This window comes from Gossypium raimondii, chromosome 8, assembly GCF_025698545.1.
Source record: "Gossypium raimondii isolate GPD5lz chromosome 8, ASM2569854v1, whole genome shotgun sequence".
Taxonomy (NCBI): domain Eukaryota; kingdom Viridiplantae; phylum Streptophyta; class Magnoliopsida; order Malvales; family Malvaceae; genus Gossypium; species Gossypium raimondii.
In genome coordinates, this window is record NC_068572.1 from 61,024,459 (window position 1) to 61,046,991 (window position 22,533).

The following is a 22,533-nucleotide window of genomic DNA, read 5'->3' on the forward strand; positions in this document are numbered from 1 at the left end:
TTGTTCTTGATATCTAGATTGAACACAAGTCATGGAACAATCACTCTTATATAGCCCAATCTATTGTTTCTTGATTAATTTCTCAAGTAGACTAAGATAAATAAATGAGTGTGATATCTAATATCAACATTCATAGTCATGCATTTATAGTCTCACTTGATCAAGAGGCCTAAAATATTGCTCCTATTATATAGGATGGACAAATGCTATCTTGATCACTCACATATCACTACAAAGACTGTGGCATACCCAACACCAATCTTTATGTTACAACCATTTACGGAAGACGTTTAACTGTGTCAAAGAATATGACTCACGCTGTTGGAACAATGACGATCTTAAGTCTAAGGATCATACATACAATTATCACTATAAGAGATGCTGTGACTATTACATGATAATCCAAAAAACATTTTCATGGTGGGCTAGTCTATTATATTCTTCTCTTAACATATACTTATGTGTTGAGTTGATATCACATATTTATAACAACACTTATCATCAATCAACACATATTAGTCTTAATGTATTATTATTGTTCATGCCCACAATAATACTTGATTAAAAACATTTAAAAATGGTAATGTCATGCTTTGAACATTATCATTATACAATTTATTTAAACATAAAATAAGTACAAAAAATATAATAATTATAATATATTTATAAATACACTAAGTAAAAGTATAACATTACAATTATCATATGATTGGTTTGTAGTATATTCTCAACCTACTCTCCTATTAAAATGTAAATTGATAAACAATCCAATTTATGCACAAATCTTAAGGAACAAATAGAAGTGTTTTTCTCTCATACACCTATAACCTAAACAAGTGGTAAGATCTTGTTATCATGAAACCTCTTAACATTCATATTGAAAATTTTAATATATTCCTTGACTTAATTTTTGGGGTAAACTATAAAAATAGTCACTTTTATTTACATCAGGTTACGTTTTAGTCACTTATGTTTAAAATATTACGTTTTAGTCACTTATGTTATTATTTTGTTACGAAGTGATCACTCTTCCGTTAAGTTTTGTTATCTCACTAACGGTAATCCTACGTGACAGTCCAACTAGATTTTAAGTGCCAACTTAGATTTCCTAATGGGATGAGAATAAATTTATAATTAAATAAATTTAATTAATTAAAAATTTTAAACCCTAAATCTTAGTTAAAAAAAAGAGTTCATCTCCCCTTTTTTTTAGTTTTCTTTTTCAGTATACCCTTCCTCGGAACTACTGTGACTGTGTTCCTCCTCATGCCCGGTTGTTTCAGATGTTAAAAAAATCAGAACTTGAACTACTTTCCCTACCCTTGTCTTCAAACAACTCGGTAAATATTCCCATTTGAACCCCATTCTCACTAAAGCTTTCATTTTGCTCTTTAATGAGTCCTCCTTTCTCAACCAAACCCTCAATTTCAATTTGCTGTTCTTCAAGGACCAGGTGAAGGACAAAACACAGAGTGATTTACTATCATACCACTATACTCTAACCTCTGTGAGCAACACACATTGGACTCCATAGCTTTGTAACACAAGCTTCTAAAAGATTTTGAAACCCAAAAGCTCTTAGCTTTTAGCTTTGGCGCAGGCATTCAAAGCTTCAACTGGTGATATTGTTGTTGTTGCTGCTGTTTGGTAGAGCTATTTACTCTTGGTTGGTGAAAGCTCCTCCATCCATAAGGTCGCCAACATGTCTACTTCAATGGGTTAAAGTGGAAGCAAAAAAAAAATGCAGAGAAATTTGGTGTGGGGTTTTCCTTCTTTTTCCTTTTATCTTTTTTATGTTACAGAAAAAAGGCAGAAGCTTTATGTTCTTAAATATATGGAGTCAAGCTATTGATGATTACTGAGGCCTGCTCAAAGACATGATTGCTTTCTTAGTCAACCGAAAAATAAAACTAAAAAAAGGAGATGAACGGTTTTTTAATTAAGATTTAGGGTTTAAAATTTTTAATTAATTAAATTTATTTAATTAAAAATCTATTCTTATCCTATTAGGAAATTTAAGTTGACACTTAAAATCTAGTTGGACTGCCACGTAGGATTACCGTTAATGAGATAACAGAACTTAACGGAAGAGTGATCACTTCGTAACAAAATAATAACATAAGTGACTAAAACGTAACATTTCAAACAAAAGTGACTAAAATGTAACATGAGGCAAACAAAAGTGACTATTTTTATAGTTTACCCTAATTTTTGCACGCGAATTATCATAAACTACTAAAATCCTCAATTAAGCAATTTTTTTTTGCATACGGAGACATAGGTCATCAGAATGTCTTCGTAGATTGGTTGGATGAGCGAGAATCCTCTTATCCATGGAAACTTTATACATGTGTATATATATTGAGTGGCCAAAACATATGCCCCTTCCACCTTTCCAACAGAGCTGACAATATATATTATTATATGAATCACTCAAAACCATGCAAATCTTAATTCCTCAAATGCCTTTTGCTACCACAAATTAATATATACATATATTATAAGTTTACATGTTATAGAAGGGTCGAGAAACACTGCAAAGCTGTTCAAGAATGAAGTGTGCATGACCACGTATATTTATATAATATATATTATGTTTTTTTGGGATGATATTGCTGAAAAACATGGTGAATAAGGTCAAAGGTATGATATGCATCAACTTTTGATACGTAAATAAAGGGTGTGAGCATTGGATAAGGTAATTTCAGCCACCAAAATGAAACCATATGCACCAAATTCTTGCATGCATTTTGTTTTTTGGTCGAAATTTTGAATGGAGCAATATCCTCACTTGCCCTTTCTCTGACAGATTGGCTGCTTTGCATTGCTTATGTAACCTTGCTGAACACTTGTTCTTTATGTTTCAATCACCTGTTCGATGTGGCTAAATTGCTTATGCAATGTGACAGAACTAGGGAATATTTTTGAAAAGGTTGTGAAATCCAAAACGTGCATTGTCTTGGTTCAAAAACATGACATAAATAATGTTAATATTTTAGCGTTAGAGGAGAAGCTCTATATATTTTAGGGATAATATAATTTTTTACCCTTGAACTTGGTAATTAGGTTTGACTTTGATATTTGTATTTGATCACTAAACTTGAAAAATATACAAGTTTGAAGATGTTGCATAATCTTAGAGTGCCGCATTCAATTTTTTAAATAACTGGACAAGCGATTGAATAGGTCAGGTCATCGATTCTTGATTCAACCAACTTAATCGACTCGACCATTGAATCAAAATTAATTAATTAAAATTTTATTAAAAATAAAAATATTCAAGCTGTTAAACTGACTTTTTTGTCCTGGTTTTCGATTTTTACCAATGTCAAATATTTTTCAAGTTAATTAGTTCAAACCCTTTGATCAAACTATTATATTGATCAATTCTTGATTCGTCTAATCTAATTATATATATTCTAATAAAATTGATTACATAACCAAATCTTGATAAAACCAAAATTTTAAGAATAAACATGAATTTAATTGACAATTTTAATGATCAAAGTGGATAAAAAATACAAATACCAAAATATTCCTAAGTTCAGGGCAAAAGTTATGTTATCCCAACATTTTATCTAAAAATAGGGCGTATATATTTGTCATTCAAAAGGGTTTGTATTAGACCTGTCCATGGGCCGGGCCGGGCTCGAAAAAATTTTGGCCCGACTCTTAGGCTCGGGCCCGAACCGGCCCGAAATATGGGCCTAAAATTTTGCCCAGGCCCGACCCGAGAAAAAATAATAAGCCCGAGCCCGGCCCGGCTCGATTTTTAATAAACACAAAAAATATTTTAAAAATAAAAATAAAAAATATTTTTAAAGTATTTTAAAATTTAAAAATAAAAAAAATATTTATTATATTCGGGCCGGGTCGGGCTGAGCTCGGGCCAAAAAAGTTGAGCCCGAGCCCGGCCCATTTTTTTAAATGGGCCTCATTTTTTTACCCAAGCCCATATTTCGGGCCTATATTTTTACTTGAACCCTCCCATATTTCGGGCGGGCCGTCGGGCCGGGCGGTCTAATTTGTATGTTCCTTGTTTGGTTTTTCTAATATATATATTTAATGTGATATTGTAACTCGTAATATAAACTAAATTTAAATCACATATATTTATTTTAATTATAATTATAATTTAATAATTTATCACCATCCAATTCACCGATAATGCAAATAAGATTATACCTTATTAATACACTAAATATAAACTTTATTTTAAATTAATCCTAGTCGACTTTTGTTCATTTCGCATCAAAAAACTTTTTTTAATAAAATAATAAATAGAGTAAACTACAAAATAGTCACTTTTGTTTGTCTCAATTTATATTTTAATCATTTATGTTTGAAATGTTACGTTTTAGTCACTTACATTAACATTTTGTTACGAAGTAGTCACTCTACTGTTAAGATCCATCACCTCCCTAACGGCAATTTTACGTGACAGTCCAAATAGGTTTTAAATGCCAACTTGGATATCCAACTGGGATGAAAATAGTTTTTTTAGTCAAAATGGAAAAGAAAACTAAAAGAAAAAAGAGAGGAATGAATTTTCTTTTCCAGTTCAAGGTGTAATTAATTTAAAATTTTTAATTAATTAAATTTATTTAATAAAAAACTTATCCTCGTCCCCCTTAGGCATCCAAGTTGGCGTTTAAAACTCATTTAGACTGCCATGTAGGATTGTCATTAGGGAGGTAACGGAGCTTGATGACAGAGTGGCCAATTTGTAACCAAATGGTAACGTAAGTGACTAAAATGTAACATTTCAAACATAAGTGACTAAAATATAATTTGAGACAAACAAAAGTGGCTATTTTTGTAGTTTACCCTAATAAATATTGTTATGAAAATGTTTTTTTATTTTTATATAAAATTTATAAAAATCAATTTTGACTTGACAATTTCTTTACTCTCTCTACATTTCTTAATAATAGTAGAAACATGTTGATTGAGTCTTAATTCGATTGGCATGGGCATTATTGTCAATGCAGGAGGATGTGAGTTCAAATGTATTAAAGCATATTATCTTCCTATTTATGATGGTAATGAATTACATGGTATTTTTTCCTAAAAGTCTTACAATATTTTTTAAACACAAAACTTTATTATATTTGTTAAAACTTGTTTGAAGTAGTGATTAAATTTTTTGTCTAGCATTTACACGATGCATATTCAAATTTTGTCGTCCCTTTCCTCTAATGATTAAAAGAATCTTACTATTTTTTTGGCATTATGTGTATTTATATTTTTTTATGTTTTAATTATTTTTTAATATCATCTATGAAAAATAGAAATATGACTATTCTACTAAGTGGGTGTACTTTGATAATAATGATAGATTGTTACATTCGATTAATGTAGTGACTAAAAATTAATCAGTTTCACAATAAATTTTAGGTTTTAATGAAAGAATTCAAGTTAAAACCCTAAATATGATATTTTTGAGAGAAATAATTTCCATGAATTGGAAAGAAAGAAAGAGAAATTAATGAGCTTCAAAATCATTGTTGTAAGAGGAGAATGACTATTCACATAGTGATGATGCGGAAATTGCTATAGGTGTGGGAGATTATATCTTCCCCCATTCCCTTTTCTTAAAGAAATGTCTTGCCTCTTCTTGCTAAGATAGCTTTAAGTTGGTTACGTAGACATGGGAAACTTCTTACATGTGTTAAGATCTTGGCCTTGTAGGTGGTTTTGGAAGGTATGGGTAGCCCCTTAGCTAAGCGTTGATTGGACTTGATGGCCTTAGTAATTGGACTCGGTGAAGATTCACGTGTTACCATGCAAAAGATGGATATGACTCTTTAATTTGTCGAGGTGCCAAAATCGAAACTCTTAAGTGTCAAACATGTAAGAGAGGCAAGAGGCAAGAGGCAAGTGACAAGAACTATGTTGGACAAGATCTCTTGATATGGCAAGGCATTAAAGATTAATAAAATTATTCCTGGTTCTTATGAAAATTAAAAAAACATGTAACACATATTTATGGAATAAAAATATGATTCAATTCAGTTTAAGTAACCACAACTTTTTAATTTTTTTTAAATTATTTAAACACCACGATTCATTTCGATTTTCCATTTTTAATTTTTTTCTCGACTATACTTACATGAATATAAGATGTGGTACACTATATAAATATAAGAACACTAAGGTATCCGACACTCAACAATTTAATCGAATAATAGAGTTAAAAGATAAATTTCATATCGTATTAAAATAAATTATGTCATATTTGTATAATTGAGAGGAAAACAAAAGAATGCAGTAAAAAATAAAATTAATTATTTTATTTATAATTTAAAATTAATTTATCTGAAAAAATAAATTGCATACAATTTCTATTTCCTCTTTTCCCACTGTTTTTTTTTTCATCTTATTTTTCTTTGATATAAGAAAAGCCCAATTCACCAAAAGCCAAGGAAAAACATAGGAATGGACCCTAAACAAAAAAAGGTAGGTATGCTCACAAAAGGTCTAATTCTAAATTTCATCCTTCTACTTTACAAAAACTAAGAACTTAATCCAATTGTTAGTAAAAACATAAATTTGAACCGTTGGTTTTTACTAATTTTTTGCATATAATTTGTTAATTCATTGTAATTGATTTTCTAGCTAAGGTTTAACAATGTTACTAATTGGATTAGTTTCTGAATTTTCAACAAGTAGGAGGATCAAATTTTGACAAATCAAAATAGATAGAACAACTTTTCAATTTTCATAAAGGTGAATAAATAAAATCCATAATTAAATCTTCAAATAAATAAATAAAAGGCCTAGTTCTTTTCTTTTTCCTTCTATTACTTTAGTCTAATTTGACACAAGGTGGTCATCGAATTTTATAATGTTATTAAAGCGTTCACAATATTAATTAATATCGTAAAATTGAATTTGCAACCGAATTGTTTATACAGTCAATTCAACAATCAATTCAATAATAATTAAATAAAATATTAAAATATACTTAAATTGTTTCTTCTCTCAATTTTTTTATTTATAATAAGGTCGATGGCTTGCTTGATATTCGATTTTATGTCATTGGTTCTTATTTAATAAGTTCAATTAAACAGTCCAATCAAATTTTAGCATCAATACGGTTAACTATTCTACTCAAGTGTTGATGTACAACTTTTTAAAAATAATTTATAGACGAACCAATTATACAAGACTATTTAAAAAGAAAAGAAAAGATTTCAGTCAAACAACTTAATCTAATATAAATTTAGACCTAAGATGATTGCTTAAAGATAATTTTAGAGAAATTTCACATTCACACTTGAGCAAGATTAGTTACAAGTGTTAGCAATTTTGGACTAAATAAAACATTATAAAAATAAAAGATTAAAATAGAATGATTAAATTTCAAATTATACCATAATAAAGGATTAAAACTACAATTTCACCTAAAGTGAATAAAAACAAAATAAAGACCAAGACTTTAGTTGACCAAATTAATTGAGAAAAATGGGAAATTAAAGGGGGAAAAAAAGAAAGCAACGAAACCTGGCAATGGGGAAAGGGGGGGAAATTTTGATTTTTGAGAGCGAATTTCCCTAAAAATTTGAAGGAAATGCGATTGCGTTCCTGGTGGGAGTGGCCGTCCGATGAGAGATCGGCGAAGGAGGATCACCGCCGTTAATGGGAATTGTCGAGTTGCAAATGACTTGGCAGCCGAGTCTACTCAGTGAAAAACGGAAGAAAGGCCCTCCTTTAGGCTTAAGAAACCTCGGCAACTCTTGTTACGTCAACAGCGTCCTTCAGTGCCTCACCTATACTCCGCCGCTCGCCAATTTCTGTCTCCGTTCCCAACACTCGTCCTCTTGCGACGCCTCCGCCTCTAAGAAACCCCGAGACTGTCCTTTCTGTATCCTCGAAGCGTGGATCACACGCTCCTTAACCCTCGATCTCACCCTCGACGCTCCTTCCCAGATCCAAAGCTGCCTTAAAATCTTCGCCGAGCACTTCCGGTTCGGTCTACAAGAGGACGCGCATGAGTTCTTGCGTTACGTTATCGATGCTTGCCATAACACGTGTCTGCTTTTAAAGAAGTTGCGGCTAAAGGGAAGTGAAGGAGGAGGAAGAGAAGAAGCTGTCAATGACAATACCGTAGTTAAGGAGATATTTGGGGGTGCTTTGCAAAGCCAGGTTAAGTGTTTGGGGTGTGGTGGGGAGTCAAATAAGGTTGATGAGATTATGGATATTAGCCTTGATATTTTGAATAGTGGTTCACTTAAGGAAGCTCTGCGTAAGTTCTTTCAGCCTGAAGTTTTGGATGGGAATAATAAGTACAAGTGTGAGAAGTAAGTTCAAATTCAGTTCAAATTCCAACTTACTTAAATTCTTGGTTTTATTTGTTTGGGTATCATTTTGACGTTGCTTTTGCTTTCAACATAGACTAATTAATAATAGACAATGTTTGTGAAGAATCGATGTGGTAAAAGGAAATGAAACTAGTATATCGATGTAGTAGTCAACTGAACCACGGATGGAGTGACAAAGGGCTTGATACCCGGGTTCGATCATAAACAATTCCTACCCCTACCCCTACCCCTACCCCTATCCTTTTCCCTTTACCAAATATATATATATATATATATATATCGAAGTAGTAAAAGTAGCAATCAAAGGGAGCAATATTTGTTTGGCTAGTGTCTTGTTTGCTTTTATTACATGCTTGTACTTTCAGAAGCAAAAAGAACAAAGGAACAACTAAAAAGCTAGCAATATGGGTTTTCTAGACATCGCAATATATGGTTTTAGTTTTGTGTAGCATAAATATTTTAGGTTTGATATTATTCCTATAGGCATTTTTCTTTATCTGTTATGGTTTTGTATTTTTCATCATTTTTACTATATAAACCTTTTAGGAGGAAAAAAACTGCAAATGCAAGAGAGACCCGTGTGATTGGCACATTTTGTTTTGGCTTATTGTGTTTTGAATGAGAAACTTATGGATTTTTAGTTGTAAGAAATTGATGGCAGCAAGGAAGCAACTGTCTATACGTCAAGCACCTAATATCCTTGTGGTTCAACTGAAGGTTTGGCATGTTTTTAAAATCTTAGTCTTGGTTTTCATTGCCAATATTATAATTGTTTAAGTTAGTTTTCTTTTATTGTTTCTTGGATTAAAGGAGTGGTTGTTGGATTGTTATGGCAGAGATTTGAGGGAATCTTTGGTGGGAAGATTAATAGGCCTGTCACATTCGAAGAAGTTTTGGTTCTTTCAAGCTTCATGTGCAAAGCTAGCCAGGTGTGTTAAGCTGTTTCTTCTACATATAAGTTTGCTTGGTTGGTACAAGTTACATTTGCAGCATTCTGTTAATTCTATCATCTAAGTTTAACTCAGTGACTAATAAAGATGTGTGTTGTTGCAAGTTAACTAATGATACCTCTCTAGAAGGTGGTATAAGTGATTTCCTAAAAATTAATGTACATTGCTGGGACATTGAGCTCTAATCTTCAAATATAAAATATTTTGTCATTTCATTTGTCCAAATAGCCTGAATATCAATATGGAATGGTGGAATGTTGGACTTTAAACATGTTGTAATCTCCATGATTGTTTGATTTGCGATGGAGTCAACTATAGAAATGAAAACCCTAGTGTCAACGCTAACTTGTAATGGACTAAACTATTGTCGAGCACTTCTTGTTCTTCTTGCCAGTTTAAGTCATCTGTTAAGTGTGATTCTTGATGGGTTATCTTTTAAAAATCTACTGAAAAAATGGATAATGGAGTTTACCCAATTAATATAGTCTAGACTTTAATCTGCAAGAAGAGAATATTAAAACTCCTTTCAGATTAAGGAGATATTTGCCTGGTTACCTTGGGATGTTTTAGATTTTTAGAAGTGGAAGAAATAGCTTCAAATGCATTTTAGAGGTCAACTGCAATTGGCACACTGCTGCTAGAATCCACCAGTGGCTAGAAAGAATGGTAATGTATTCTCTACAGTTTAGAAGGAATTTTGATGGGTATAGTGCACTTAGCTTATTATGGAAATGTGCCTTTTATTTCAGGGTAAAAGATTCTCAATATAGTATTAGGGATTACTGCTCTCTTTTTACAAGTAGTAAAGTTTGTAGGGAGTGCTTGAGTGGGGCTCATGTGTAGGGGGTATATTGGGTACACAATGTAAGACTGAATAAATAGAAAAAATGTAGGTTGAAGAAACGCTGAAGCAACCGACATCTAAAATGATCTGTAGAAACCGAGCTTGCATAGGAGAGCAAAACTAGGAAAATAAATGTCTTAAATGTAAGATTATGTCTCTATTACCCCATTAGCATTGCTAAAGTAAGCAAAACAGTCCCATTCTTCTACACCTTTACTTGACAAGTCTCTCCAACTCTAAAATGATCTGGAGAAACCGAGCTTGCATAGGAGAGCAAAACTAGGAAAATAAATTTCTTAAATGTAAGATTATGTCTCTATTACCCCATTAGCATTGCTAAAGTAAGCAAAACAGTCCCATTCTTCTACACCTTTACTTGACAAGTCTCTCCAACTCTAGCAGTTTTGCCCAAAAGAATTTGACACACTTGAGCATTTTCTTTGTTATCCCATACAAAATGATGGGTTATACTTGTTATGTGCCATATATAATCTATCCCCTCTTCTTCTTCTTTTTTTTTTTTTTTGTAATTTTGTTGTTATTTCCAATGCAGGATCCACGGCAAGAGTATAGCCTATTTGGTACTATTGTCCACTCAGGGTCCTCACCAGAATCTGGACACTATTATGCATATATCAAGGTGCTTATCATGTTTCTTCCACCTTATATGTATGCTTCAAGGCACTCTTAAATTATTTGCTGATATTTGTTTTTTGTTCGTAAAGGATGCAATGGGCAGGTGGTATTGTTGCAATGACTCCTTTGTCTCACTTTCAACCCTGCAGGAGGTCTTGTCAGAGAAGGTTTATATTCTTTTCTTTTCTCGTACTAACCAAAGGCCTGGGTCTTTGAGCACTACATTTTCTTCCAATGGAGCTAAACCGCATGTTTCTAATGGAAGTGAGACATCCAAAGTCTTGAAAGCTGTCCAATTGAAACCGGTCCAAACAAAACCTTTTGTTGAGCAATTTTCACAGAATGATAAGGTTGGGAAACAGTCTTCAACCCCATGGGTGAAATTCAACATTTCTGAAAAACCTGGTCCCAAAAAGCTTCCAATTACGGTTAATGGAAAAATTGACTTCCATAAGACTCAAAACATCACCGTGAATGGAGTTTCAAAAGATTCAATTCATGTGGACAAGAATAAGAAAGATATGTTGCCATTGATGAACAGGAATGTTATTGACAAGAGCAGAAAAGTTGATACTGGTGGTAGTGAAAAAAGCCAACCATTTGCATTGACAAATGGAAATTCTATGAAATCAGATCCTTTTGTAGTTAATGGTAGCAGTAGGATGGCTGTTGGAGTTGAGGTTAATAATGCTAATTTTAATGCCTGTGATAACTCAAAGCAAAAGAAATCAGAAGATTCATCTGATATCTCAGAAGCAAAGCAAAAATTAGAAGATTCTTGTGATATCTTAGGGCCACATAGAAAATCTGAAGATTCCTGTAATGTTTTAGGGTCAAAGAGAAAATGGAACGGTTCCTTTAATTTCTCAGGGCTAAAGAGAAAACCGGAAGCCTCTTGTGATATTTTGGGGCCAAATAGAAAACCAAAGGACTCTTGTGGTAACTCAAGTCTAATGACAAAACTAAAAGACTCCTATGTTAACTCAGAGCCAAATGAAAAATTGGGAGATTGCTGTGATTACTCAGCGCTTAAGAAAATAGAAGACTCCTGTGATTTATCCATGCTGGCAAGAAAGTCCTGTCTTTTGCTTTCCCAAGATGTTCGATCTCGTGCAGAAGTGGAAAACATGAAAGAAATGTAAGCTGCAATCTATCTCAATTGCTTTGTTGATATAATATACATTTTTTACTCACTAAGTGCAGCATATTAGTTGTTTGTGATTATGTGGTTCTGTTAATTTTAATAGCATTGTCTTTTATGATTGTCCAGTTCCAAAATCTCTCTCAATTTGGAGATCAGTTAGAAGTCACTGTGTTCGAAGTCACCTGGCAATTTATGTATTCATGTCATGTTCTTGTATTTTTCGAGACGAAGAAACCTGGCAATTTGTGTGTTCACTTTTGACATATTGATGATTTGTGTTTCCTAGATTTTGGCATGTTTTTGTATTTGTGTTGTGTTTGTGTTTCATAGTGTGTTTTAATTATTTTCTTCCATGTCATGTTTAATTTTGTGTTCAGCAATCCCAGGTCTACTTGCTGCTGTTAACCTGCACTGATGAGCAAGTCGCATTTGGAATTAGTCGCTGTGTGAAAGAACCAGAAAAAATGCTTGTTAACTTGATTATATTATTGATGTATGCATGCCGCATCAGACAATAGTTAGCAGGGCTTAGAAAATTGAATCCTTACTGGCATGAATATTTTAGTTACATACAATTTCTTTATAGTTCAGCTTTTATACTGTGTTCAACTAGTGAAAATTTGGTTTTTTATTGCTTAACATCATCTTTGTTATTTTGGCATGCTTTTAATTTTCAATGCAATATTTACCAGGTTGAAAAAAGAAGCTTCTTCAGTTTTGCGATCCTGTGGCTGGTACTATAATGTTTACAATTTCATGAATTTGAAGAAGCAGTCATATGCGCTGGAGATTGGAAACACCCTGAGTGGCAATGATTTAGAGTAAGTCTTTGTTGAACTGTTATGTAACACTTCCATGTATGGGAAATTTAATTTCTATTTTTACTTTGCATGCATGATTTTCTTTAGGAATTTTGATGCATTCTTCTTGCTGTAGATTTTCATCAAATTGGTGTAAATTGTTGGCATGTATGACAAATTTCTGTAGAAGCATATACTTGCAAAGAAAGACAATTTTTTTTTTTCTTTTTTCAAGCCAAGGCTGATTTGGTTCCCCAGAGCTTTTGAGTCAATAAAATGCTTTCAAGCATTGTTTTTCAAACCTAAGGCTTATTTATTACTCAACCTTGATATAAACATGCGCATACATGGACCTGGATAATGAGATAGAAGTGTTGCTGTGATTGAACTGATTTGAGCTTATGTTTAGTTTGCAAGAATTTAGTTTGCTTTCTTGCCTGCAAAAATGCTGCGGGTTTCATACATAATGTATCGTTTTAGGATAAATGGTCATTTTGAGATGTAATGTTTGTTTTATGAGGGATGCCGTGTGATGTCTGGTTCCCTTTCACCATGGATTTCAATTTGTATGCCCCTTTTCTTTGCAGCAAGTTTTTGCAGTTTTCCAGGAGTAAAACATAACAAATGGCCTTTCTATTTCCTTTGCTAGATGCACTACACACTCTTTTTTTCCTTTTTAATTCCTATTCTTTTTATTGCAATTATATCCCCACAAATGTCAAACCTTGATTCTTACCTTCAACTACTTTTGTGCAGGAAGAAGTTGATTGCAGATGCAAAGGCCAGTTTTATTCGACAAATACCCGAACCACTAAAGGAAGAACTAATCAAACTTATCCAATCTTTTAGCCGAAGAAAACAAGAACATCCAATTCCTTGATCAGCTCGACCGATACTGAAGCAAATAACCGTTCAATCTCCAGATCCAGTTATTCCAACTTTCAGGTAATCAGGGATGCCAACTTCTTGGCTAACTTATCTTAGCCAGTGTCTTGTCATGTGTAATCTATAGTACAAATCGGTGTTGTAGTGAAAGAATATACATCTTTGGGTGTATGTTGATCCGGCAATGGCACTAGATATTCATCTTTGGACATGCTTGTCGCTGGTTGCCCCATGAATGATTTCGAGGTAAAAGTGGTGAGTTGGAATATTGACAAAAGTTTTGATCTGTTGAGGCCTTGTGGAAGTTGTTTTCTTGTTTCTTCAATATAATTTTGTTTTGGCTGAAAAGTGAGGAAATCTTAATTCATTTTGTATGAAGAACATTTTGGAAGAAATCAATTAGTATTAAAATTCTTCATTGTATGGATTGCATTACAATTCTCCCATCAAAATGTGATCCGATGATACTAGGTTTATGTGTATTACTTACTATGAGTTAAAACCTACAATTGTTGCTCCACTTAAAATCTATCTGGAAAATGAATAAATATAATCGAGACATGTGCTCTTTTTCACGGATTACAATTATAATAAATATATTCATACCCCAGTTTGATTTCTTTTTATACTTATATTTTACAAAATATATAAATTATATATTTTGGTGTCTAAATAATATTAATTTATTAGTATTCAATTTAAATTATAATATTAGTAGTTAATTTTCATCTCAATATTAAAATTCAATTAAATTATATTTATTGGATTGTATTGAACTTTCTTAATTCAAATAACTAAGTACTAATTTGGATCAAAAAATCAAGTTTAGTTAAAATTATAAAGTTTGTTGTGGTAATTGCTAACTTCATCCCTTAACTGTGAAGTTAGGAGTTCAATTCTCGCCCATAAAAATAAAGTATATTTCTTGACCAATCGTTTATTTATTTGAAATGCAGCCACAACAGTTTGAAAAAAAGAAGAGAAATATGTGGAAAAATAAATGTATAAATGCATAACTGTGCAAAAAAATACATAATTGTTTGATAAAAAGGAAAGCCTTGAAAAACAAATGGGAAAATGCCAGACGTCAAAGATGAATCGGCTTGGAAAAAGATGAGGCAGGAACGGCCCATATTATCCCATCATCACTAAATACTAATGAATTTGCAGCAGTTTGGTTGGGCCTTTCTTTTCTTGAATGAATGACTGATCTTTGTTAAAATAATAATTTACAAAATGGCATCCGCTTTTGCCTTTGCTTCTGGAACCTCACCTTCATTCTTACCCTCTAACACCCTCAAACCCAAACATTCACCGCTTCGTCGTCCTTTGGCGGCTATTAACATAAGATCCGAAAGCATGGCTACTGAGAAACTCGGCATCAAAGTTGAAACCAACCCCTCAGAATCCAAGCTTTCTCAGCTTGGTGTACGCCAGTGGCCCAAGTATGGCTAAACCTTTATATATATATTGATGGGGTTTTATTTTTATTGATGGGTTTTTCTTTTTTATCCAAATTCCCTTTAAAATTGATGAGATTATTTGTAGAAAATTGGAGCTAGAATGCCACTCAAATAATCCCCCAACATATATATAATGCAAGAACCCAGTGCATAAGTAGTGAAAATGCTTTAGGCCTCGTAGGGATTTTTCCGATATATGTTGAATAGTAGCATTTGGCTTGTGTGTTGGTTTAGATTTTGCTAAAAGGTTCATAGTTGAATGCTTTGTGATGCTAAGGAGTGTATTTGGTTTTTTGGTTTTCGGTGTTATTTTTTATTAGGAGTCGGATTATGTTTTGCACTTTCTACTTAAACAAATTGGGCAAATCAGTCTTTATATTATGCTAGATTGAAGAGCAAACGGATCCTTTAGATTAAAAGCCTACACATTTTTATGGTTAAAAATTGGTAATTCTACTGAGGTGCATGTGATACACCACATGTTCTATTAACCACATCTGTTTTAAACAATAGAAATAGATGAAATTTTAATAGAAAGTACCAATTTACTTTTCAATCTAACGTCCAACGATTAATTTACCTAATTTTTTGAATAAAATAGGTAAAATGTAATCTGATTCCAAATATAGGAGCTTCCATGATACTTTTACTGCTTAGTTGCTAGGTGGTTCATTTTTCTAGATTGTCTGTAATTAGGTGTAAGTTTTCATTTTCTTTCTTATTAGAAGTGTCTTCTAAACCTATGTGCTTTATGGTACATCAGGGTTAAGATCATTTTCATTACCTTAGTAGTCCATCACTTTTTCATTTTGTTCATCAACATCATTTACATTTAAGCAATAGCAGCATTTCTGATTGGATATATATATTTAACAGGTGGGGTTGTCCACCTAGTAAATTCCCATGGACATATAGTTCAAAAGAGACATGTTATCTATTGGAAGGGAAAGTCAAGGTATACCCTGATGGTAGCAATGACTTTGTTGAAATTGGTGCTGGTGATTTAGTTGAGTTCCCTAAAGGGATGAGTTGCACTTGGGAAGTTTCAGTGGCTGTTGACAAACACTATAAGTTTGAGTGAGTGCTTTTATAACCTCATGCTCTTCATTTACCTTCTTTTTTCCATTGTTATTATGAAATAAAATATAAATGCTTGGGGTGATGTAAGATACCTCTATACTGTTCAAGTTTGATTATGATTTGTAGCTCAGTACTTCATGTTTATTTAGCTTATTAAATATGGTCTTATTCTATCTTCTCTGTCTGCTTTGTTTAAATACATGATGTTTAGTTTTGGACTGCTGTGAAATTATAGCTGTTGGGGTAAATGTTGGATATGGATATATTCAATATTTTCCTAATTTTTCTTTATATGTTTTGAGGATCATACTTTCTATCTATGACATGAGTTGTTGTCTATGCATCAAGAGGGAACACATGCAGTTATTTTGCCAACTCAATTGTAGTAATAGGCTAATAGCTATCCATGATTATTGGGAACAGCAAGTGTATCGATCCGGAGAAAGAGTTAAATTGGCTTTGAACCAACTTTTGAGTGAACCATCGAAATCGGTTAAATTGGACTAAAAAATTGATTGTATTGGTGGTTGAATCAATTTTTAAATTTTTTTAAATGCTTTTTATATATTTATTATTTTTGTAAATTTTTAATAATTGATTGAATTTTAAAATAGGACCCGACCAATAGAACCGGTCCAATCATATTGCTATATTGTTCATAAATGAAATACTAATATTATTATATTTGAGTTTTAGGGTTGATTTGATTAAAGTTAATTGCTAATATTATTATATTTAAAAATTTTATGATTTTGTTAATAAAATAAATTTAGTCTTAACTGCAAATTTATTTAATTTGTCAAATACAACTTAGTGATATGATTTAATTTGGGTTTTCAAATTAATTTGATAAAAGGTAATTACTAATATTATTAGATAATTATATATTTTCATCAAATTAATTTTAAAATTTGAATTAATCACTAAAAAATTATCGTTGTTATTTTCAAGTCAAGTGATAACTTTTGTCAAATTCAGGTATCACATTGAATAAAAAAATAACACAAATATTATGTTAGAAAAAAGTGTATCAAATTATACATTAAGCCAACAAAGAACAAAGTATTACCAGCTTTTCATTATTCATGTAACATTGTACCCATTGGGACAGAGACAGCGTATTTACGTTGCAAACAAGACCGGTCCTTCACAATGGTAAAATAGTGATCAACGCTTAAGACTTCTTCAAACCAGTTTTCGTGTTCTAACAGGAAGCTCTACTTTGAAATTAAGCAGCAGAAAGAAAAATAATAACTTTTTTTCCTTATTTATAAAACAACATTCGCACAGATGTTTTAGGAGCCCACGAATGATCAAGCAAAACAGAATAAAATTCATACAGACTGAAGAAGATTCAAAATTGATTTTCGATCAGGCATGCTAGGAATGGCTCCCTTCACTTGAACACAAAGAGAGGCTGCTGCAGCTGTGGAATTGTTCAAACAGAATATATGTCAAGATAGGCAAGGTCATGGCCTATATATATACACATATACGAGTAACTGATAGAGGGCGAGGAATACCGGCAAAGTTCAAGCATTCCCTTTTGGACTTTCCTTCTACGAGAGCCACAGCAAAGGATGCGGTAAATGTATCCCCAGCTCCTGTTGTATCTACAACTTGTGCGGCAGGAATGATAGGCTGTGTTATTGGTTCCTCACCTTCTATGAATAAAGCAGATCCCTTGGCCCCAAGTTTCACAAGAACTTGCCTAACACCCTGAAAGTTATTCACATTTAACTCGTAGTAAAAAACTTGGCATCTGCCTAGAGACTTGTATAGTTTCCACAAAAAGCTTGCTCATTACTTAAGGCCATTTATTCGAGCTAAAACTAGAACTGATCAAACAAGACACACAAAAAAAAAGCATACTAGTTTACTCTTTAATCTAACATACAGGAACTAATTCGCTTATTTTTTGAGTAAAGGGGGCAAAATACAATCTGACTCCTAATATAAGGGCCTCCATAATACTTTTACTGTGTCTATTTCTGCAAAATGTGTGTGGGATTGTTCACCATGCTAGTCCACATGTTTCAACTAGTACTACAAGCATGTTCTCTATTGATCACTAACGGAATTAGCCATGAAAGAGGGGAGAAGTAATTGTTGCACGTGAAACATATCTAAAGGACAAAAATTTGTGGTAATCACCACAGTTGTTGCCAATACTGAATTGTTGTGACAATTGACTTTAAAAGCTTATATGTTAAGGTTTAATAAAATGACAAACTAAGGCCTTTTTCAGGTGTAGAAAAACTCACCATTTTGTGACATTTTGCAGCCGCTTGACTAATCTGCTCAAAATTATCAGTAGGCATTCCCGTCAATCGTCTGAGTTCAGATTCATTTGGGCTAAAGATATCAACAAACTTTAGAAGTTCTTGGGGCATTGGTGCATCCATTCCACCAGCATCCATAATTACGGTAACACCAGCACCCTTCGCAGCCTGAAAAGAAACATCGAAAGAGAGACTGAACTAGTAAATTCTACCATGTAAAGTCCATATCAGTGAAGCAAAAAGAATATAGTAGAGAACCCAAGACCAAATAGGCAAATATCAAGTTCACCTTCAATTAGACCAAATGGACTTCATTGTCAATGGAGAACCCGAGACCTTAGCTTTTGGCTACTAAAGAGGATAAATTTTATGTCACTACACCAGCCTACCAATGTAGCAGTCACAATATTATCAACAATCTCTTCAACTTTGAATTGAGAATAACCGACACGAATCTGATTGAGGTAGAGTTCACTTTACAACCACACCACTTTCCTTTTCTGACCAAAGAACCCTAAACAAATACCCAACCATCTCCAAATAACTATAACAATCCCCAAAATCTTTTCTCTAAGAATTAAGCCTACTTTTGAGGATGGTATCACAAAATCCAAATCTTATTTAACATCAAATTAAAATGGAAATGCATCCATGCAACCTAAAATATAAGATCCTAGCATCCCTTATTTTTTCAAAGGCATCTCAAACCCATCTTATATCGTTCTCACAAACTGTTGTTGCCTTCTCAATCTAGAGTTCCTTCTATTGTGTGACTTTTGATATATAAAACTATTCAGAGTTCCTTCTATTGTATTATTGAAGGCAAGGAAACACTTAAAGGGGCATATCAAAATTGTAAAACCCCAAATTTCAAATATGACCAAGATGTTCAAGCCTCAAAGCTTAGCCATAGAGCACTCTCTAAGGCATAAGGTACACAACAACTCCAAGTTCAGAGTGAACCATGTAGAAGATCCTCATCACACGAGTTCATACTAAAGTTTTTAGTAGAATGATCTTGGGCCGGAAAGAAAAAAAAATAGAATACCAACTTAAGGATAAATAGTAACACCCTAATAAGCTTTGCTAATGGAATGTCTCTCAGAATTTCTAAGCACTTCTATACTTTAGCACTGTAGTTGGTAGCATAAGTTAATAATCATTGAATGACATCTACATTCTTCGAAGCTTTTCAATCCCCAAAGCAAAATACTAAAAGAAAAACAGCTAAAAGGCTACTTCTAATTAGCAAGACTAGAATCACCATGGTAAAGGATTTCCTAACTTTGAATATTACCGTTCACCAGACATAAACACATCTTTGAAATCATAAATCTGGACGTAATATTCAAAGAACATATTAAAAACTGCTTAACCATATTAATTTGAGATGTTATGCAATAAACTAGTAAATATGTAAGACTAAACATCAAGAGGCTCAAGCTCCGTTTGAAAAGTGTTTTTCAACTCAAACCATGATTTGAAACCAAAAGCTCAAAAGCAATGATAAATAAGGAGCTTTTCAAACCAAACCATCTTCTTAAACTCAGGTTTTAACCCAAACCAAAAGGCTAAAAATTTTTAGCTCTCGGCTTTTACAAAAGTGCTTTTAGCTAAAATTACTTTCTTTTACTCATTAAAGAAGTCCAACTTATCTTCTACTTTACAACATTATATCCAGAATGAACAATTTATTTTTCTACAAACTTTTTGTCAGCAATGGTAAACACAGCCAAACTTTTCCAGAATACTTTCCCACCCACTTTTCAAAAGCACTTTTTAACCTCAATTGAAGGTCCTACAGTTCCTTGAAGATCATAAAAATCCCATAATGGTAAATCATTTCAAATGCACACAGTGCAACTCTTTCCAGCTTAAAAGCATCATCCTTTTGACCAAATTCTAAAATCATCCATAGCATTACCAAAAGAAATAAAAGACATAAAAGCATAAAGGTCCCAACCTTAGCAACTTGAATGTTAACAGAATCAGGGATTTCCCTCTGAAGCAAAACAATGCCAGCATTTTTAACAACATCCAAGTCCTGATCAGACAACTTGTCAGGCCAAGAACTCATATTAGCACCACCAACAATGATGATCGAATTCTGCCCATTAGATTGTAACATCACCACAGCATGACCAGTAGGAACACCACCACCCAAGCTCTTCAAATACTCCAAACGAACCCCACCATTCCCCAATGCCTGAGTTATCAATTTCCCATGCGCATCATCACCTACTTGTCCCACAAAATATGTTGGGTAAGAAAGTTTAGCACCACAGGTGGCCTGGTTAGCTCCTTTGCCTCCTGCAAGAGTTTGACCATTTTTGGCTGAAATAGTCTCTCCTTCCGTGGGTAATCTGTCGATCTCCACATAGATATCAGCATTTGCTGAGCCAACTACGACTAATGGTGGGGGTTGGGTTATTGGGGTTTGGGTGGTTTTGCTTGAGTTTATGGAAAAGGAAAGAAGGGATTGGTTTGGGTTATTCGTTTTGTAATTGCAGAATCGAAATGGGATTGGGATTAGGGTTTTGATGGGATGGATTTGGGGATAGCAATTGAAATTATTTGATGGTGAAAAGGCGATCCCTTCCATGTTTCTTTGTTTCAACAGCTGGTGAGAAAATGGGACTGAAAGTCTCTGTATTAGGGTGATGAACACTGAATGGGAATAAATTGGTTAAAATGTGCCATAAGTCCCTATACTCTTCAAAAAGTTAAAATTTAGTTCCTATACTTTATTTTTAGGAATTTAATCTCCCTACTTTTCAGATTTTAAAATTCAGGTTTAATTGTTAATACTATTAAAATTATTTTATTAAATTCAGATTCATTACAATATCGTTTTTTAGTTGCATTAATAGCAAGTGAGTATTTTTTATTTTAAAATATCATACAAACAAATTTAACAAAAATAATAGTGTAAGCAATTAAACTTAAATTTTAAAATCTGAAAAGTAATTAAATTAAATTTCCAGAAATAAAACTACAATGATTAAATTCCAAATTTATGAAGAGTTATGGGACCTGTAATAGATTCTAATCGACTAAATTATACTAATAAGACTTAAACTATAAATTAACCCTTCTACTATACTAATTTTTACATTTTAATACCTAAATTAATTTTTAGCTAAAGTTGCATGTTTTTAGTCTTATAGAATTAGAAAAAATTAATTGACATGCGAGACCTATTAGAATACATTACGTGATATTTCGAGCTAATTAAAGCATGACAATGTTAATATGCATTGAAATTAAAAAAAACTATTTTTTATAATTTTTAAAAATATTAAACATTTTAGAAAAAATAAATTTTTTTTCTTTTTTTCCTATAATATATTTATATAGAGATTGATTTTAAATCGACGTGAAATTATATATAATGTAGTAAAATTGAGTATACATTCATAGCCCACATTATGAAAGAATTGCGACAAAACCAAACGAGGAAATATCAGAGCCAGGTTTCGATCCTGGGACCTGTGGGTTATGGGCCCACCACGCTTCCGCTGCGCCACTCTGATTAGTTAACATTCATATGAAGATCAAATAATTTTGCCAATCACTATTTTTTTGGTTCAATTAATAGACCTTACCTGTACTACTATATATACCTGCCTTGCTTCTCTTTTCCTTTTTTACATTCTTAACAACAATGGTGAATTTTCAATTTTGGTCCCTCTACTTTTTAATATAAAAATAATCAAATTTCTATTTCGGTCCCTATACTATTTTAAAGCTTTTAAAATTAACAAATATTATAAGTTTTTATATTTTTCTTAGTTTAAATTTTATATAATATTTAAATAAGATGTTTTGTTAATAGAATTGTCCACGGAACGAGTTAAAACATTTTCGAATAGTAAAAAATTTCTTACTTAACTAAATCTTAACCTTTTGACATCTAAAATTTATTTTTAAATTCAAATCAAATCAAATATTTTTAAATTAAAAATATCCAAATTAAAAAAACTTCGGTCCAACCATCAAATTAGACAAATTAGACAAATATATATATATATATATATATATAGATATATATATATATATATATATATATTTTTCCTATTATCATAATTTTAACTTTGCTCTTGTCATATATGCCTCCCCTCTAAG

The 22,533-nt window shown here is 32.5% G+C and overlaps 3 protein-coding genes and 1 non-coding gene across 4 annotated transcripts; 2 read left to right on the plus strand and 2 right to left on the minus strand.

Moving 5' to 3' along the window:
* Positions 1-7,478: 7,478 nt before the first annotated feature.
* LOC105792803 (ubiquitin carboxyl-terminal hydrolase 25) lies at positions 7,479-14,006 on the plus strand. Its single transcript, XM_012621596.2, has 7 exons — positions 7,479-8,303; positions 8,966-9,041; positions 9,161-9,253; positions 10,672-10,758; positions 10,844-11,892; positions 12,591-12,719; positions 13,455-14,006. Exons 1-7 carry the CDS (start codon positions 7,642-7,644, stop codon positions 13,576-13,578), a joined length of 2,220 nt encoding a protein of 739 aa, XP_012477050.2. The 5' UTR covers positions 7,479-7,641; the 3' UTR covers positions 13,579-14,006.
* A 672-nt stretch (positions 14,007-14,678) lies between these two features.
* Positions 14,679-16,299, plus strand: LOC105792805 (hypothetical protein). The gene is made up of 2 exons (XM_012621601.2): positions 14,679-15,028; positions 15,923-16,299. The coding sequence occupies exons 1-2, from the start codon at positions 14,820-14,822 to the stop codon at positions 16,125-16,127; spliced, it is 414 nt and encodes a 137-aa protein (XP_012477055.1). The 5' UTR covers positions 14,679-14,819; the 3' UTR covers positions 16,128-16,299.
* Positions 16,300-17,368: 1,069 nt separating this feature from the next.
* On the minus strand, positions 17,369-21,054 carry LOC105792804 (ribokinase). Its single transcript, XM_012621598.2, has 4 exons — positions 20,372-21,054; positions 18,391-18,576; positions 17,650-17,845; positions 17,369-17,552 (listed from the first exon to the last, which is right to left on the minus strand). Exons 1-4 carry the CDS (start codon positions 21,008-21,010, stop codon positions 17,461-17,463), a joined length of 1,113 nt encoding a protein of 370 aa, XP_012477052.1. The 5' UTR covers positions 21,011-21,054; the 3' UTR covers positions 17,369-17,460.
* Positions 21,055-21,869: 815 nt separating this feature from the next.
* On the minus strand, positions 21,870-21,941 carry TRNAM-CAU (transfer RNA methionine (anticodon CAU)). The gene has a single exon. It is a non-coding gene; the product is annotated as a tRNA-Met (tRNA).
* Positions 21,942-22,533: the final 592 nt, after the last annotated feature.